This window comes from Melanostigma gelatinosum (assembly GCF_949748355.1).
Source record: "Melanostigma gelatinosum genome assembly, chromosome: 11".
Taxonomy (NCBI): Eukaryota; Metazoa; Chordata; class Actinopteri; order Perciformes; family Zoarcidae; genus Melanostigma; species Melanostigma gelatinosum.
Window position 1 is genome coordinate 17,176,454 of NC_136644.1, and position 16,447 is coordinate 17,192,900.

The 16,447-nt window shown below is 39.5% G+C and overlaps 2 protein-coding genes across 2 annotated transcripts; both read left to right on the plus strand.

The window, feature by feature from the left end:
* Positions 1–1,053: 1,053 nt before the first annotated feature.
* On the plus strand, positions 1,054–9,392 carry synpo2b (synaptopodin 2b; the record flags this gene model as incomplete). The annotated part of the gene is made up of 3 exons (XM_079278517.1): positions 1,054–1,708; positions 2,484–4,516; positions 7,755–9,392. The coding sequence occupies 3 exons, from the start codon at positions 1,054–1,056 to the stop codon at positions 8,286–8,288; spliced, it is 3,222 nt and encodes a 1,073-aa protein (XP_079134643.1). The 3' UTR covers positions 8,289–9,392.
* A 704-nt stretch (positions 9,393–10,096) lies between these two features.
* On the plus strand, positions 10,097–14,642 carry myoz2b (myozenin 2b). The gene is made up of 6 exons (XM_079279096.1): positions 10,097–10,256; positions 10,991–11,108; positions 11,835–12,001; positions 12,459–12,552; positions 13,228–13,390; positions 13,479–14,642. Exons 2-6 carry the CDS (start codon positions 11,027–11,029, stop codon positions 13,702–13,704), a joined length of 732 nt encoding a protein of 243 aa, XP_079135222.1. The 5' UTR covers positions 10,097–10,256; positions 10,991–11,026; the 3' UTR covers positions 13,705–14,642.
* The last annotated feature ends 1,805 nt before the right edge of the window (positions 14,643–16,447 follow it).

The window sequence follows — 16,447 nt, forward strand, 5'->3', positions numbered from 1 at the left end:
GGAGGTGAATCTATCCAAGTCATTCTCTACAATGGCGCCACCCTCTGTTGGATGTCAGTATGTATGTTTGGACAATAAAGGGCTTGTGTTTTAGTAAAACCTTCATGTTTTGGATTCCCTGCAGTTGTCGAACCGGTAGCAGACGGCTGAAACATTCTTTGTTTTGAGCTCTGGTCTGGAGATAAACATTGGGTCAGAAGTAACATGAACAATTTCAGCATGATGTCGATTATTAATTTTACTAATATATTTTACCTAATATAATTATTATATTAGGTTATGAATTCAATAATCTCTGTTAACTTCCAAATACTAACCTGAAAAAAAGTCAAAGCAGCAAAACTTTGTTTTAATGTCAGTTTTAGCTAAAATGATTGTATGGAAAAACATTGACAGCAGCTGTTTTGCACTGGATAATTGTATCAATCGAATCATTTTCTACCATTGATTTTGATACAACAACTGATTACCAGAATAATTTGAGGGAATACTTTGGAAGCCTCTTTGATATATTAACTGTTGATATGATTTAACTTGAGTAACAAAACAAACACCGGCTTTAAGTGAGGGAGTAGGAGGCCTAGTATTTCTACTATGTATAAAACAAATAGTCTCTCAGATTCAGTTCTTAAATGGAGATGCGGATTGCAGTGCAGTTTGGTGCAGTGATAGATGAGAGCAGCGAAATGGAAGAAACCTCACTGTATAAACAGGAGTTTGGAAAACAGCCTCCCAATTGTTTTGCTTATCCCCTTGCTATTACATACCATTCCATGTAGAGCGATGGCAGCCCCGATGTAACTGCCAAAGAAAAGCTGCACTTCCTATTGGGGATAGGAATAATTCAGACAACTTCATGGTAGTTTGAAATACTAAAAAGTGTACTAATCTCTTTATCTGAACAATAATCCTTTAAATCAAAAGGAGTTGATGATCATAATTGTTAGAATTTGAATATTTCTACAAAAATGTCTGTGCAAAAATGTGAACTATTTTTCAAAAGGCTCCTTGGCCTGTTTGTTTTTGTGTTAATGAAGTGAAACCACATTAGAGATGGAACCAGAAGCTGAAGACCCAGACAACAATGATAACTCGGTCCCTTGGTCAGGTTCAGACGGTTCTGGGGAACTGTGTGATGATGCCAGTGATGAAGAGTACCCTTTTGACCCTCTACCTGCTCAAATCCTGAATTCTGATCTCGAGTCCCCAGCACGCCTTCAGTCACAAGACTGGGAATCTGCAGGTGAGCAACAGTCCCTGCCTGAACTCTGCGGAAGTGAAGAGGAGGCTTCATACCAAGAAGAGGACGACATCTACCTTAGTGAATCTGGAGAGTCCATTACAGAGTCTCCTCGAATCCAACCCTCACCCACATCACTGTCCCCACACCCAGAGCGCCCCAACTTCGAGCCTCACGCCGGCCAGATATCACAGCCGCATTCTTCTTCGTCCTCTTTTGGCCGTGCAGCTGACATGACCCTGGCCTTGACCCTGACCACAGAGCAGCCCCTGGGAGCCAGAGGTAGGCAGAGCCTAGGGACTGTGAACAGGAGGGTTGAATCTTCAGAGGAAGGAGGGAGTAGTGAAGCACCTCCTGCTTCTCTCTTCTTTGGAATTTCAAACAAGGCTGCTGAGCAGGCAGAGAAGTGGAACTCAGAGGCTGACACAGATCTCTGCAGACTGGACAGGCAGAGGGCAAGGTCCACACGTAAGTATCTGTCTTCTACCCTCATTTGTTAGACACATGAAGCTAGTAGTGCAAACTATACAGCATATTCCAAATTATTTTTGTTCTTAATTAAAAAAAATGTACAACTTATTAATAGACAAGATATCATTTTGTTTTGCTTGTTTTTTTTGGGATAATTACCTTAAATTACGTTTCTCTGCCTGTAATTATTGTTGGTGTTATATGAAGACTTCATTTCATATATAACTTGTGCAAAGCCCTATGGGTGCTGGTTATTTTCATGCTGTAACGTGGGGTCTATTTGAGGTGGACTTACAGGGAGAATTCCCATGGCTATAAAAGTCAGAGCGGGTTAAGAATAAAATATGACCATACGATGAGGCTGGCAGAAACAAATTTGACAGACACCAGCATGTGTCACCCCGGGCCTGTCACCCGATCCCTTTTCCAATCGTAAGACTTGACGGCAATGGAAAGTGAGCTCCTCATTTTTATTTCCTAATGGACTCCCCCAAGTTAGCTGTAAGTGAATATGATGCTTTTATTAGTGTGCTGGCTTCAGCAGGGGCCGATTTTAGATTTTTTTTTTTACTTCTTATTAGTGTGCTTGCTTTAAAATCCCCAAATATCAAGCATTAGTTCATTATTTTACTTTTCTGAGCATTGATCAGTTAAAAACTGTAGCTTCTTACATGTCCACTGACTGACAAAATATCAAAATGAAATGAGTATATGTTTACATCTTCCTCACCTCCCTTTTGTTCTCACTGTCCCTCCCTCTCTTTTGTCTCAGCGCTCAGTCACAACGAGAGCCAATCAGAAAGACACGTCAAGGAGACCAAGTCCAAATGTAAGCGTATCGCTCGGCTTCTAACGGATGCACCCAACCCTCAAAATAAGGGAGCCTTGCTGTTTAAAAAATGCCGCCAGAGGGTCAAGAAGTATATACTCGTGAGTTACGGGACTGGGGAGAAAAAGCTTGACAGCAAAGACCAAATAGAGGAGGAAACTGAAGTCAGATCAGCTGGTTATAACTTTGTGGCAACAAGTGAATCTGAGTTAGAAGACGACTATTCTGTTTATCAGCACCAGCACAATATAAGTCTGAATTGGGAAAGTGGTAGAGAAATGGAAGCACTACAAGAAACAAAAGGAAAGGGTGTTATGATGTTTGCCCAACGCCACAAACGCATGGATGAAATAGTGTCAGAGCATGAAGACCTGAGGAATAAAGGATTACCTGTGGAGATATTACGAGAAACCGAATGTACAGACGCACAGAATGTTTATGACACTGAGGAAATGTACATGCATACTGATCAGGCCACCTACATGGATGCAAAACGTAGGCAGCACAAAGAATACCAAGAAAGTATTCAACAGATGAACCACCTATCCAACGTGCCAAGACCGTTGGTGCCAAACAGAACTGCGAAGCCTTTCCTAGGATTTCCATCCAGCACAACTGCTCCTATCATGCCTGGCGGTGTTGTTCCAGTGAGAAAGAGACAAGAACCAAGATTCAGAGTACCTGTGCCTATTAACACTAGCCCGCAGGTTTGGTCCCCAACTGGAGAAATCATAGCCTCAAGAGATGAGCGAATATCTGTGCCAGCAATAAAGTCCGGCATCCTTCCAGAGTCTAAAAGGAAAGCCACTAATAAAGCGCATCGCCTTCAAAACAAAGGGGAAAGGAGGTATTTTATTGAGTCAGAGGAAGACTGTTTTAGTCTAGGTGCTGAAGCTTGTAACTTCATGCAACCAAGAACAATAAAACTCAAGAATCCCCCACCAGTTGCCCCAAAACCTACCATCAACCAAGCCTGTCCACCTTGGATGAGTAGCCCCTCTTGTGAGCCCTATATTCAACCAAGAAGTCCACTTTCACAACCCGCTCACAGTCATGTGGGGCCTCATAGTCAGCATTACTTACAGCAGCAAGATTGGGCTCAAACTCAACAGATGGCCAACCATTGGGCACCAGATCACCCTCAGGCAACACTTCAAACACCTGCCAATGCCTGGGCTCCTGTCAACTCTTCTTCTCAACTTCATCTTCAGCCAACAACAAATAGCTGGAGTCAGCAGCCATCACGATCCCCAGTGAGTATGCAGACCTGCAGTCCTACTTACAGGCCACATCAGCCACCCTCACCCTCAAGGAATAAGTTAGACAGTGCTCAAAACTCAGTTGCCTCTTGCCCCCCACAAGCAGGGAAGTTAAACGGCCATGGATCAAAACCATCACAGGCTTCACCAAAGGCTCGAGTCTCAGGCAGAGGTACTTATCGGGCTGGCGATGGTCCAACTATGGCGGGAAAAGGTGCAGAGTTGTTTGCCAAAAGACAGTCCCGTATGGAGAAGTTTGTTGTCGATGCTGAAACGGTGCACGCTAACAAAATAAGATCCCTCTCCCCAGCCCCATCACTCCCTAACTCCTGGAGATATTCTTCCATCGTTCGTGCCCCACCTCCTTCATCGTACAATCCCCCTCTTGCTCCTTTCTATCCTCCATCAGCAGCCAAGCAACCCCCTTCCACAAGCCCCAAAATCAAGCCTAAGACCAAAGAGAAACCTAAAGCAGCCCCAAAGCACCTCAACCACTTAGATATTATGAAACATCAGCCCTATCAGTTGGACTCTTCACTATTTAAGTATGAGGCAGTACCTGAGGCCAAAAGCCCCAGCCCTAAACCAGCTCCGGCATCAAAGTTTGAGGCCATCAAAAGCTTTAAACATAGATCTGCCCCTTCTCATTCTCCTTATAACGCCTCTGAGCTTGTTGTTCAAAGCAAGGCAGAAGTTCCTGCTAAGTCTCCTGTATCGGTAAGTTCCCAAAATTCTTCTGCCCGCCAAAGCACAAGATCTGTTGAGCCTCTTGCAACCGACAAGCGCTTGGATGAAAAGCACACTGTCACACCTGCGGCCCATCACAAAACCGACAAGCAAGCACCAAGTGCCCGACCTGCAAGCGCATCCTCGCAGCATTCATCTATTGGTGACAGCATTGCTTCAGCTTTTTCTCCTGCATCTCTTATTGCTAGAGGCGCACGTCAAATGGCACCTCGCCCAAAGTTTTCTGCAAAGAAGCCAGTGGTGACAGGCAAACAGTGGAGACCTGTTTCTGCGCTTTATTAGCTCTAATACTGTATATGGTCATGCTTTGGTGTAGTCACCGCTGAGACGACAGAACACAATTACATATGCAACGCGGTATCATCTAAAATGTCTTACTCAACAGGTGGACATGTACAGACAGTCTAAATGTATGTCACGTCCAAAATAATTGACAGTATGCATCTATTAGGATGTATTTAGCTGGTCATGTGAGGAAATATGTTGAATGTACAGGAAAGCTAGCTTAATATTGCAAATCAATAGAATACAAACTAAAATAAATACACAAATAAATCATTTAGTATTACATATCTTCCTCGAACTTGGGAGGTGCATGCGTGCTTGAAAAAGGAAATGTGAGACGAGATAATGTTGAGTGATTCTCAGGAAGTGCTATCACATGTGCAATAATGTGTGCAGAGAGCCTTGTTCAACTGATGTCTTTTTGAGTTTTTCTTTTAGTTGTTTTCCTTTTGTAAAGATTAAGATTACGTGCACTTATGTCTCGTAGTAGTCATCACTGACCCCAAAAAGCAACCCAGTAATATCATTTATTAATACATTTGTTTTAAACATCAGTTAAAAGAGACTTTTCATGCCATCTCAGAAAACAATAACTCACGATTATATTTACTGAATATGTTTGATCATTTAGCGTGTCTGGGGAGAAACTGTCAATGCGCTTCTCTTTTTGGATGCATGCAATTTGCAATTCCTTCAGTCTCATTCCAAAACTTCAATGGCATCAGCTAAACGCACTAGCTTTAGTTGTGATTATAAACCCTTATGACTTTAAATATTTTTTTATGTGGATGTATTTTCTGCAGTTGTCGGTTATGGCCAGTTATTTAACTGTCGATAAAATCATCAGACATTCAGACATCCTAATCCTGTAAAACATGAGATATCACAGAGATTTGAGATCTAGAGATTTATTCACATTACCAGTAGCAACTCAAAATGAAAAAAGGAAACAATTGTCTTGTTTGTGTTTATATCTGTCCTTCAAACATATTTGCACTTCTTGTTCTCATCACAATCATGCTATTAAATTTCTCTTTCGCTCTACTTGTGAACTTCCTGTGTGTGTCATGAGCTTCTTTTTCCTGAACTACTGTATCATTACTTTTTCTGAGTGATTTATATTTCCTCCTTCATCTTTCTCACTGCCTCACGCTTTCACACAGAATTTACTTATACTTCACCTACTTACTGCACCTTCAGCGATATCAGTTTTAAGATTCACTACTTTATTGAATATTTTCAATACAGTTTGCTCTTAATAATGTAAGATGGTAAATTGCTGAAGGTCAACACTGTCACTGCTAGTATCACTTTATGTTTCTGGACCATTGTGCTTGTTTGTTATCACAGCTTTTCCATCAGTCCACCTTTAACTCTAAATGTGAAAAGTTTGGAACCAAGATCTCGGCCCTCAAAAGATTTTCTGTACACTTTTGTCGGACGTCTATGACCAACTACTGAAGTGAAATCCACCCTAAAGCAGGATTCACATTTTGCTATTCCAATGATTTATTGAGCAATTATGTACTGTCAGAGAAAAAAAGTATGTTACCTGCATTTCATAGAAGTATTTTAGAATACATTTAGTGCTCAGCTATATATATATATACTTTTTTTTTCTCTGCTTGTGTGAGAAATATATATGTATATATATATATACATATATATATATATTGCTCTGCTTGTGTGAGAAATAAAAACAATATTGAATTGATAAACAGCAATGCAAAAACTGGTTTCTCAGAGGAGGAGTATCAGTCAGACATCCTTATTAGCTCTGAGCACTAGCTATTAATAGTGGCTAATGTTAATGCTAATGTTAAGCTACTCGTGTCCTGGACATCTTTTACTTTAGATGATTTAAACCAAAAGAAACAACCGATCACAAACAGGACTACGGCTATATTACTGCGATATGGTTGATAAATGTTTGTCTCATACGTCTGCTGGTAAAGGCTGCTAGATGAGCTAATAATGAGGTGGCCAAACTGCAGAAAAGAGAGATGTTATTAGTCAAGTTTCCCTGAATATTGATAGTTAAAACAGTGATGTACAAGATTTGAGAAAGTATAGGTTGCAGTACAGGTCAGATACGACTTAAAGGAGAACAGCAACGGGTATATTGCTGTTGTATAATACACTTGCCAGTGTGGGACAAATTAAAGTTGTCCTGGGTGTTCTAGGTTTTTAAAAACGTTTTATTACAAAATTGGTGAAGTGACCCATAATGGAAACACGAAATGAAACTAACATGTGAATTGTATTTTGGAGTGGATTTTCTCTTCAAGCAGATTAATCAAAGAAAAGGGGGCACAGATATGGTTCCAAACAAAGGTTCATCATCTTTTGAATCTGTGATAGTAATATTGCCACTGTACTTATTTCAAGTTTATTTAACCAACAGCAGGTAAGTTCTTAAATCAACATGTATCAAATGTTTCATGATGCTTCAAGACTTTAATTCAAATCTCATCCATAAGTTTATATCACTCAAACCTGTTTTGGTATTAAACGAAAAACTCAATCCTCTAGTTGATCTATATATCTGAAATGTTTTAAGTTAGATAATCTTGTGAAAGGGTTTGCACTGTTGAATCCAAGATTTTAGGAAAGATGTTGTCAGATGTGTGTGTGTAGCCAGAATTCCAAAGTCCCATTTTATAATAAAACTACAAAAACAGAAAAAGCACAAGAGGTTCTTAAGATGCAAAATAGTATGTGCAATAAGTGACATAACATAATTTTTCTATGAAACTGTTATTTTAGCAAGATAATCATTCATTTCTTTTTGCCCTTTTAGTAATTTAATTTAAAAAAAGAAATTACAAATTTATTGCCGAGGCTTAAATTAATCCGGTGGGTGGCAGCAAAGTTTGCAATGCTGCAGTCACACCAGTCAACTGACATGTGATTTTCTTCTCAGGGCTTTGGAAGAAGCCGCTCCCTGAGCCTCCCCAAGCGACTGAATTCGATGCCTTCTCCCAGACTTTTGTCACCTGTGAGCACACCTGGAATCCAATCGTCATTTTTACCAACACAGAGGCAATTTTCCTTTCAAGAAAAGGTCTACAAGCCAATGTCACCGTGGGAGGCGGCTTCCAGAAGCCTAATTGGTTCAGTGGATGATGCCTTTGTGTGTAAGAGCCTCTCGTCATCTGTTGCCTCTAATGTCAAAGCTGCAGGGCACCGTAGATCTCTGCCAGAGCCTCCGGATGAATGGAAGCGTAGGGTGTCTCTTGATCCTGCACCTGTCAGCATGGGTCATTATCATGCGGCCCCAGCTTTTCAGGCACCGTTCATGAGCACATTTTCACCTGAGAGACCAGCCTTCTATGGGCCTCCCTTCAGACCTGCTCAGCCTCTGAGGCCTGTCAGCAGGGGCAGTATTGGATACATGGGACAAGGCTCCGGTCCAACAAAGTACTCCCCAATGCCTAGTGCAGTCCAGAAGAGTTAATACCACTAAGATGAGGTCAGACATACAGCCGATGAAGAGAAGTATACTTTTAAACTAATATATATGAATTATGGTAAAAAAGGTTTATCGGACATGAAACACAAAAAAGTAAATTTGGCTTAAAGAGATACAATATCTTTGTTCTATTATAATGGAACGAGGTTTAAGCTTCTCCAGTAGGTCTGAGGCATATTTTACACAATTTACTAGGTTTGTTTGACGTTGCTGATGGATTGATGAATGTTGCTATCTTCATGGTACGAGTGGCCACTTGTTTAGAAGAGCACAACGACTTACCGCAGCTATTGTGTTGTGTTACTGATGAGATATTACCCTGCTGAGCATTGATGGGAGATTTTGCAACTGTGGATAATTGGTTATTTCTCAGTCATTATGTTGTATCCGTTTGTTTCAGACTGATCTAGGACAGAAGTGAATCAGAACAGTGTTATGAGAGCCAAAGTGAACGTGTTGTAGATGAAATAAATGTTTGGTAGATTTCTTTTTTCAATGTAGATCGGTGTTGCTCATTTTTACATTATTGGTTATAAATATTTAGTGAGAAATAAGGCACTCTGATTGTGTGGCTTTTCCGTCATGTATCTTTACTGTTGCTTAAAAACTCACTGTGACTTTATTATCACTTCTGCACATTTCATACAGCGATAACCATTACAGGTGTTACTCATCTTGTTTTATCCTGCTTTTTCTCTCACTACTAGTGGTGATGGCAAGTATATTAAAGAGTGAACATTTCTCATCATCTGCAGCACTTCCTAGCGACCACTAAATGACACGCACACAATTAATAAGTGTTGCATCTTAACATTGACTTTTTTCAAACTGATGACCCATATATGATATTTTAAAATGGATTTAAGCTATTTCGCTTCTATTTAATGTGTTTTTAAGTCAAGAGGAATAAAAGTTGCATGCATGACGTATCCCACCTTTGATCACACACTGTGTGGTGTTCAAATGTAAACAGAACAACAGATTTTGCCATTGAGCTTCAGGGTTTCAATATGAATGATGTATGTTTCTTGTTGATTTTGCGGGGACTTTACCCTGTTTGATGATTTTCTTGAAGAAAATGTTTAGTTTTTGCACCTGTTCAACACAAACTGAAAAAATAAAAGACAAGAAAACATGTGTTGTTTTTTTGTTGTTGCTTTAATCCACATTGTGATATAATTTAAAAAGTAGTGCAGATGGTTTTGAGTCATCTTTCTCTATTCAATAATTGTATACCAATGTTTTCAAACAACACATGCAGTTTACACTGGTTCAAAAATTGACAGTAACGTTCATATCTCAACATTTTTTTAACGATTTAAAGATTAAATGTCCAGTATGTCTGAAGTATGTCAACAGGTTCAGCCAGGGTAATGACCTTGATGCTGCTTTATAAACATCTTTGCACATAATGACTCAGTTGGAAGAGAGGCGTACATTAACAACCTTCCTAACTTGAAGGTAGAGCCTCGGAGGTTACATCAACCCATGGGGACATGCTGCCTTTGAAGATTCAACTCAAGGAAGGACATGTGTCTCTGGAGGGGAGTCCTTGCCTCAAAGAACATCAGTGGACATGTGTGTGTGTTGTCCATCCCCTCTCTCTCTCTCTCTCTCTCTCTCTCTCTCTTCCTCTCTCTCTCTCCCTCCCTCTCTCTCTCTCTCTCTCTCTCTCTCTCTCTCTCTCTCTCCCTCTCTCTCTCTCTCTCTCTGGTAGCTATCCTTGCCCCATGGTGTTTGAGAGTGGTTTTGAGTGTTTGGCAGGTTAAATTTAGCCTATTGATGTAAGCTGCATTCCATTCACAACAGACACAGAGACACAGTCACAGTTTAGCTCTAGTGTCCGTGAGTGTGAAGATCAGGGAAGATCAAACTACCTTCTGTAGGTTGACCCCTGAGCCTCCGTGTCTCTCCTTCAAGGATACAGGTTGCACCCTAGGGATACCATTACAGGTACGAACAAGCGTCGTCAGGGTTTATTTTGTGAATAATGGAAACGCAACATTTGACAAATGATCTGTTATGTTTCCTAGTTTTGGAATTGTATTGCTTTGCTCTCTCTCTGTCGTTTGCATGGAAATTATTGCTGAAAATTCAGCAGATGGTCACAATTGAGTACTAAACAATATTTTGTGTTGTACCATGTATCATCATGTTCTGCATTTGGCAACAAAGCAAAGCTAAAAATATGTGGTATCACCGGGCACTGCAAATGTAAGAAAGTTATTTTGGATATTATGTTTAATGTTTTGTACTGCTGGACACTTACTGTGTCCAGCCACACATACAAACTTAGGACACAATAGTCACCCTTGACCTTTACACAGGTGATTTATCTTGTGACAACCTTAAGGGGAGATAGCACTAACATTTACTCAAACTCAAATATCGGTCCAGTGACGAGGCCAGATTTAAGAATTATGTGTGTGGAAACCGATCCTAGTACAATAGGGCTTTGCGGTTATGCAATGCATTGTAATCTATTAAATCTAACCCCGACAGAGAGATTATTATAACATGGCAAACACTGATATGGCAGATTTATTTAACGGGTGCCTTATGAATCATCTTGAAATTCTAAAAGATGCTGCCAGGAAATGTGAGATATAATTGAAAGACTTTTATAGACTTTAAACTTTGTGACTCGGGCAGAACAACTACATCCTGTGTCCTGTATGTGTTTCCAGTACTCCTGAATTCTGCCAAAACTTGCCAAAGCTACAATGTCACAATTCTGTACAATGCCAACTGGAGAGAGGAAGAAGTGTGCAGCAGCTATTTGCCAGGAGGTCCACGGTACCAATGGTATGATGTTAGAACTGAGGACCAGCAGACAAACACACTGCTGCAAGACAATATCCATTGTGATCTGGGTTAAAAATGTCAGGGCTACACTCCAGCCTTTGCCATAAATAAGCTAATGAGATGATCTACTACCTATGGCGACTAATCCTTTGTCGTTGTCCTTTACAAAAGTCTATTTCTGGAGAGGGGAGGGAAGAAGTGAGGGACAACTGTGTGTAGCCATTTGGATAAAGTGAAGCTTTGTGACAGCTGGGGTACATACCGACTGTTGTGGCAGACGAGGAAGCATCATGTCCATCCAAAACTAATTCTCAAGTACAATGACAACACATTTTCCATGACAGGGCTTACAAAATGGAAAATATAAAATTTTGTGACAACTTTGATGTCATTTATGGACCCCTCCCCCAAACCTTTCCATCTGACAAACTTATATCAGGGTATATTTATATTGTGTATCCACCATGGTCCAGCTCTAAAACCAGCCCCTTCCCAAGTTAGTTTGTCATAGTTAGATTATATTCAATTTATTTAAGAATATGTCTATAAGTATAATATCAACTGATGCATTAACGGTATTAAAACAAGATCTTTTTGACACAGGACCATTCTAAGAAACAGGGATTAGATTAAAGTCATTCACCATTTCAGTCTAAATCTGCACATTCTACAGATTCTTTTTTTCCTCTTTATCTTCATCTTTATGGATATTGTTTTCCTCAACAGGGGACGTAATCGATCTCGGAAAGAAGCTCAGCACTCCTAAAGACATTATGTTGGAGGAGTTATCATTGCTTTCCAACAGAGGTTCCCGGCTTTTCAAAATGCGCCAGAGGAGATCTGATAAATATACATTTGAAAGTATCCAAAATGAGGCAAACACACAGCTGAACGTAAGTCAACTTGTATTAAGTCACTTCATATATGTTTGAATGCCTTCAGGAGTTCTGGCATTAAGTGCCGTCTGCTTGAAAATGTGTTGAATGGTCTCATTCAGCAAATTTATCTAAAACTGTTACAAAGCACGGATGAATAACAAAGACAAGTGCCTTTTACTGTACATCATGCAGCCAGATCTTCTGAGAGCTACTCAGGCCCTTTGCTGAGGAGCTGCTCCCCTCTTTATCAGTGCCTGTTGATGTGTTTCTGTATGTGTGCACACACTGTAGTTATGTGTGTGTGTGTGTGTGTGTGTGTGTGTGTGTGTGTGTGTGTGTGTGTGTGTGTGTGTGTGCATGCGTGTGTACCTGAGTGCATGGAACACAAGAGCAGCTGTAGATGTGCCAGCTTCACTTTTTGTTGCTCAGTTGATAACCAATATATTGACTATAATTGAATTGCATTCTGCAGAATGATATTTTAACTCAGAATACACACACTGTGGAAATTAAAGTGGACGCACCAGCCGATGGAAATACTGCTAATCCAGAAATCACTATTTCAGGTAATTATGCTCTTCAGTATGTTTACATTGAGGCCAATATGAAGCATTAACATATAACCATGAACAAAAAGTATCTTAATCATATGTAAAAATAAATATACAAACCGTAACATTAGATTTGGTCTTTGGAAATCATTCCTACTTTAAATCTATTATTTCATCCACTTTAAAACAGTAAAAAACAAACACTGCATACTGCAGAGTCAAATAACAGTGACTGATTATGTAATGCTGTCATGATACTGATCATAATAATGTATCATACAGCATACAGTCATAACTGCTGGTCTTGTTTTATGGCATTAACTTAAGTTGTTTGCTACCATGATTCATATTACAACCTGAGAAACTTTAAATGCTTTATTTTATGATATTGTACTTTAATAAGCCGACAGAGTCCAGTACATATTCCAAAACCCTCCAGTAGGGTGTCATCCCATGTTGACACATAATATGATGAGTGCACACTTCAACTATGTGCTATTTTTAGGCCTCAGAACTCAATGACGGATAACTCAGTCTGCCCATAAGTGTTCCCTAAGCACCTATATTCATAATCCATTCAAAAACTTTAGCCTCCCCTCAAAAAAGGCTGAAGAAAAAAAAGCTCAACATTAACCCGCAATGTTGGAACAATCTAATCGTGTCTCTCTGTTTTTGTTCGCTCCTTGACAGACATGACTGAAGAGAAGTCAACAGCCACAGCTATGCCCAAGTCCTACCACTCCCCATGGGATCAGGCAATCCTCAGTGACCCCTACCTCGCCGAAACACTCAAACTGACAATGTCAGGACCTGATCCGAGACCAGACCTTCCTGAGTACAAAAGCTTTAACCGGTGAGAGAACGACAATATGAGCAAGTTTTAGTCGATTAGTACATCAGTACAACAATGAGGAACTGTTCACACTTGATGTCAATTACAGGGTGGCCACTCCTTTTGGTGGCTTTGGCAAAGCTCCCAGAGGAATCACATTCAAGCTCCCAGAGGTGGACCTGAACCCACCCAGGTACCTAGAGCTGGAGGAGCCAGGAATGAAGCGACCCACCTTTAATAGGTCGGCCCAAGGGTGGATATCTGAGGGCACCCATCTGATCATACCCACTGTAACCCTGGAGCCCATTGAAATCCCAGAGACTGATGACCTGTAGGTGGTCTAACTGTATGTAGTCTGGCCACATGATGTCAGCTGTAGTATTTTGGCCCACCTCTGATTAAGGCAAAACACCCCATAACACACTCACAATTACATTTAGTGGACAGAAAATGTTTCATGCTTTTGTTGACGAGTGTGTTTGGTGTACACTTAAACTGTATTCAAAGAAAGTCATGTAAATAACTCAAGAAGGGTTTCCAATGATACAGACAGCAAAACTGTACATTTTATAAATGTTCAGTTGAATTGATTAATATGTAATGTAAATAAAGAATGCAACTTATTTATTGATGGCACACAATTGGAACATGCAGTGAGTTATATTTAGCTATTGTGATGAGTAAGCAGTATTTCATTTATATCTATTGTAAAGAATTATATTACAGACAAATACACAAATAAGGTGTTCATTTATATTGATTTATCATATAGATATCTATTATAAATAACTCTTAACATCATGCAAGCAAATGTTGAATACATGAATATAAATGAATTAAGCTATAATTTAAATGAATCTAAAATTCAACACAAAAAAAATCAATAGTGAAAGGTCTGTTTTATATCTCTGATTTATTGTTGACTGCTGCTGAAAAAGAAAAAAAAGAAAGCTAAGAAATATTTTATCTTGAGGAAATAACTGAGGTCACATCAATCTAGGAAGACTGAGAAATCTGGACTTGGACGATGGAACTGATTATTTAAAAACACAGCAAATGCATGGACTCAGAAACAGTGACTTCATACGCAATTATATTTAATAATTGTACAACATGGATATAGTCTGGCCTGCCTTGTTTGGAGTGAGAGAAAATGTAAATGTTTGTTCTGTATTGTGTCTTGTCACAGATGTAGTAAACACATGTAACTTTACAGCATCTCAACCTAGAAGCAATACTGTGTATGAGTGCAAAATACACTGAATGTCTGTGAGTGATAGTTTGTGTTTTCTAAAGAACTGAGCTGAAAACATTCAAGGTGCATGATTTTACTTCTACAGTTTAAGTGTATTGCTTTCTCGTACATACTCTACATTGTATAACTAACTTAATATGCATAGTTTTTATTCTTCTGAATGTAACTGGACATACAATTTACAAACTTAGAGCAGGGGAGATATACAGGAGAAAAAACTCTGGCAAAATTAAATTCAAGGCCAAAGTATCGGAGCTCATGAGCAAACTTCATGTATGACTATCATTTCTCCAAAACCTCAACAGTCCGAACAATTTGCATTTCCATTGACACAGAATGTTTTGTGGGTCAATTCATTACTGTCATAAGAAGTGTCCATTTGTATCACTTTAAATTAATTAATACAGGAGCTTTGCATTTTTTAAATTTTTCTCACTCCCAAAAAAAATGTTGTTTTGAGACTTAACTGTGAGAAAGTTGACAAGGTTGTTCACTGAGTTTTATCATGTATTATACCTGGTATCACAGCAATATAGGTTCATTTTAATGGTAGAGTATGTGTTATCGGGTACAGGATCTGACACAGACCTCAACATGCAAATCCTGTTTTATACAGAAGATTTACATTGGGGCCAGTTTTTCTGTGATGAAAGTCTAAAAACCTGATAACAATAGAATTGACGGAATTAAAACTGCTGTCTGAACTCTAATTGTCCTTTTAGCCACTGAGTTGCTGGGAGTCTATTTAAGTCACTTTTGGCTGAACTATTGCACTCTGTAAACTGAAAAAAAGAAAGAACAAAACAGATACAAAAAAACTGACTCCAAAAATAAACCAAAGAACAGTAGAGTTTGACAGTTATCTGAACAGAGCTCAGCTGTGCAACACTCAGAGGGTGAAATATGAAGCCTAAAATAAATAACACCAAAAACACTTCATGTGTCTCAAGGGAGGTTTCAGTGCTATTGCTGGAGCCAAGATATGATCAGAGAAAAGCTATATACAGTCAGGCTATCTCCCCAAATACTGCACACGGTCCACGCTTTTCCCATAAGTTAGTTCAGTATAGCATTTAATATATATTAGGACCTGTATGAAAATATTAGTAAACTGTGAATGTGTTGCAGTCACAGTGTCTTGCAGAAGATGCTGTTTAATATTCTCAAACAGATTTCATTCTTGGACTCAAAATCTTCTCAGTGTAACAACTCAAAAAGATTGAATTACGTTATTTTTCACAGCCGCCCCCCCCCCCCACACACACACACACACGTAGCGTGAATGATCCACTGTGCATACTGTATTTGAAGTGAGAGAAGCAGCAGATGATGAACACTTGGCATAATGCATGAGGAGGGTAAACTTTGTTAGGTTCACTGCATCATCAGATCACACTTGCCTTTATATAGATATATTTTCTTAGTTTATTGGTGTACTGTGTCTTGAAACTATTCAGCCAAACACCATTGTGGACAGACCCACTCAAACATATGTGGAAATGAGTGTCATTTTTGCTGATTGTGTCTTGAATGCACCATCAGTCTACACCTCAAATCTGCTCAGGCTGTCCCCTTCCAGGCCCTCCACCTGCTCCGATCTTTATGATCCATGTCCTCTTTACTGCAGCATGACAATAGCAGAGACAGAAATGTTAGAGTTAGACTATTCATATTACCATTTGAGGGAAATGAATGCTTCATATGTGTGATATGCACCAGTGGGACAAATGATACACAAGAGGATTAAAGCAGGGCAACGTATGTCCACTGTGGCTTGTTATGGTAATTATGGCATATTAACACTTTTAGTATTTCACTTTAAA